Source organism: Hipposideros armiger, unplaced genomic scaffold, assembly GCF_001890085.2.
Source record: "Hipposideros armiger isolate ML-2016 unplaced genomic scaffold, ASM189008v1 scaffold_639, whole genome shotgun sequence".
Taxonomy (NCBI): Eukaryota; Metazoa; Chordata; class Mammalia; order Chiroptera; family Hipposideridae; genus Hipposideros; species Hipposideros armiger.
The window spans coordinates 22,420-25,637 of record NW_017731989.1 but is presented as its reverse complement, the minus strand read 5'-3'; the positions used below and the strand labels follow the sequence as shown (position 1 = coordinate 25,637).

The 3,218-nt window shown below is 45.4% G+C and overlaps 1 protein-coding gene across 1 annotated transcript in view; it reads left to right on the top strand.

The window, feature by feature from the left end:
• Nucleotides 1–15: 15 nt before the first annotated feature.
• The window catches only part of LOC109372460 (leukocyte immunoglobulin-like receptor subfamily B member 4), a 16,622-nt gene continuing 13,419 nt past the window's right edge, over nucleotides 16–3,218 (top strand). Inside the window, exons 1-3 of the mRNA XM_019625725.1 lie at nucleotides 16–58; nucleotides 358–408; nucleotides 694–744. Coding sequence (XP_019481270.1) covers nucleotides 16–58; nucleotides 358–408; nucleotides 694–744 — 145 coding nt within the window. The remainder of the gene's footprint in view (nucleotides 59–357; nucleotides 409–693; nucleotides 745–3,218) is intronic.

Here is a 3,218-nt window from a genome sequence, read left to right as displayed (position 1 = left end):
TGTTACCCCTCCCGGATGTGCTCACACCCCAGTGACACCCTAGAGCTCCTGGTCTCAGGTGAGTAGCCTCTGACCCTGTCCTTTCTGAGCTCAGTGCCATGTCTCCAGGGCCATGTCTCCAGGAGGGCTCTTGGGTAAGACAGGAGAAAGGGGGAGTCACACAGAGGGGATCTGCCCTTAACAGGCCCTCTCACTCCTGCCCACCCCTGCTCCTCACTTGGGGTCAAGAAGGTGCCTGGTGTGCAGCAGAGGGTCTTGGGGTTTCCATATGACAGATGTAGGAAAATAATTTGAGTAGTGAGGGGGGACTCCAGGGTCAGCTCCAGCCCCTCACCTTTTCCCTGTGCTCATTCCAAGGACCCTCTGGGGACCCCAGCCCCTCACCCACAGGTTCCGTCTCCACAGCTGGTGAGTCATTGGGAACTCTGATCAGAACAGACCACCCCAGGGCAGTTCTAAGTCTCAGAGGATTTAATGCCCCTCTGGGATGGGCTTGTGCCCCATGGGGCTGGGAGTCAGGCAGAAGTGAGGGGTGGGAATCATGGGGCTCCTGGGGCTCTGAGGCTGGGCAGGGATGACAGGTAGGGCAGTCAGGGCAGAGGGAGATGTTGGGGCCCAGCATGGGGAGAAGCAGCTGAGCTGAAGTGGGGAGAAGGCAACCCCCACACTTCACCCTCCATTCTGATCCCCAAGGAGGCTCTGAGCATCAGTCCCCCACCACCACAGAGTCTGGCCCACAGAGTGGTAAGTGAGGGTCCGTGGGGAGGTGATGGATGGGTCCATCAGTGGCTGAGTTATGCCTTCTATTCAGTGTCTGGGGACACTGACTTCGACACACTCCTCCCCTATCTGGGCCTCAGTTTCTCCAGTTGTAAAAGGAGGGAATCATGGCCCAGAGCTTAGATTTTCTTTCAGTTATTGTTTTTGGCTCTGACCTCCTGAGAAGGGGAGCTCACAGGGAAGCCCCTCAGGATATGATTTTACGGGGCCTGCCCCTTATGCAGCAGTGACACTGAATGGGGAGGGTCAGGCAGAACAGTGGACTCGGGTTTCAGGCTCTTCCNTGAAAAAGGGATGAAATGATTAACTTAAAATCACGATGATGGTTACTTAACGAGTACACAAAAGAAACTTGAGAAGCTCCTGGAATGCTGGACATGTTCTTGTTGACTTGCTTTTGGTTACACCTGTGTTTGATCTGGATTATTATTAACAGTAATTTTGTTTAATGGTCTTTATGTATATTTTAAGGTTCTTAACAAAAATGAAAACAAAAATCATAGAGAGGTCACAGGGAAACTTCAGGGCACAGCAGCATGAGCACAATGGACATTATACTGGAAACCATATGGGAATATCAGATTGTCTGAAACCTCAACCCAGGCTCAGGTCTAAGGAGAAATCCAGGCCCTAATTGGACCTTTAACACCAGATGGAATGGGCTTGCCTATATAGGGATTCTGACCTTTCAACCTTCATAGGAAAGGTCAGTATTACACAGTGACCTGGTACTTCATCTCTGTAGTTTGATGCTGTGTATTAAAACCAAGATCCAATTGTTACTCTCTGAGGAAGATCCTTAAACTCTGTATCTCACATTCAACACCCATAAAACTGGGGTGGTGAGAGTGTTAACTTTATAAACTCCCTGAGAGATAGAAACAGGCAACGTATCTAAGTCACTTAGAACAAGAGCCAACAACTTTTTTCTGTAGAGAGCAAGATAACAAATACTTTAGGCTTTGTGGGCCTTATGATCTCTTTCTCAACTACTCAACACTACCATTATAGTGTGAAAGCAATTGTGGTCAATATGTAAATGAATATCACTGTGCTTTAATAAAGCTTTATTTGTAAAAAATGGTGAGGGAACAGATTTGGCCTATGGATCTTAGTTTCCTGACCCCTGACTTAAAAAGGGTAGAGACTGGCATTTGAATTTTGTTCAAGATATATTAACTATCATCATCATCATCACCATCATTACCATCATTATCGTTGTTACCATCATCATCATCATCATCATCATCAATATTATCACCATGCTTTAACTATGACATCACATATTGAGCTTTTCTTCAAATGGAAGGAGACACAGCTCTCCAATATTTCCATCTCTCCATGCTGAGAGTAAATTCAAACCCAGACACTTGGAGGAAAAGTAAAACACTGTCTCCTCTCTTCCAATTTCAGAAACTCTTTTTCTTAAATGAGAAATAAGACAGGGTATCCCTAGGTTTTGTAAAATATTGAAAAAGCTATGATAAAACATTGCTGGAAGGAATACATCGATTCCTCTTTGTAGTATTCTGTGAGGTTAGGACAAGAAGGGACACTGTATGGGTACTGAATGCTTTCTGAGGCTTTCAAACTTAGGACAATTAGCTGAACTTGCTGTGATATGTCAGAGGCAGCATGGGGAGCCTCAGGAACACAGGAGAGATCTCAGAACCCAGGGGAGTATTCAGAGAAGGCTTCCTGGAAGGAGTGGTACCTAAGCTAGGGTTTAACAAATAAGTAGGACTTTTCCAATAGATAAAGAATATAGGCCTCATAGGAAGCAGTGTATGCAAAGATTCACACTGATGCAATATCATCAAGGGTAAGAGAAATGTAAACATTTTAGTGCAGCAGCACTGTGTAGGATAAAGAAGAGAGTGACGAGAGCTGAGACTGGAGTTGGCAAAGGGATTCTGAAAATAAGGATCCTTGGAGGTGCTCTAGATGCTCGGATGATCTCGTATACAGATAATGGGTCAGGCTCATGAAGAGAACTCCTACATTCAAAGATCAAGAGCACAGTTCACTGCCTCAAATTCATATTTGAGCATAAAGGATGCTTTGATATTTCCAACATGGTTGCTACATCTAAGCTAACAAGTTGCTAAGTTCCAGAATTCTGTCTAATGTTAGGAGCCATGGGAAAGGTGGCCATGCAAAGAGATGGAGAGACTGGAGAGCATGTCTGGAGCAAAGCCAATTATAGCTGCTCCCACCTCCTTTAAAGTCATGCTGGGGGTTGGGAAATCTGCACCCTGAATCCTTAAAATGTAATAAAAATCTCTGAACCCAAGAGGACTTTACACCTGCTATAAGGATCTCAGGGAATCGTCAAGGTTTTCCCATGGATTCCATTATTGGAATATGATATGAGAGAGGAAGTGGGGAAGTAGAGGGAAGCATTGATGACTCTACTCCTGCTGAGGGGAGGAGAAAGA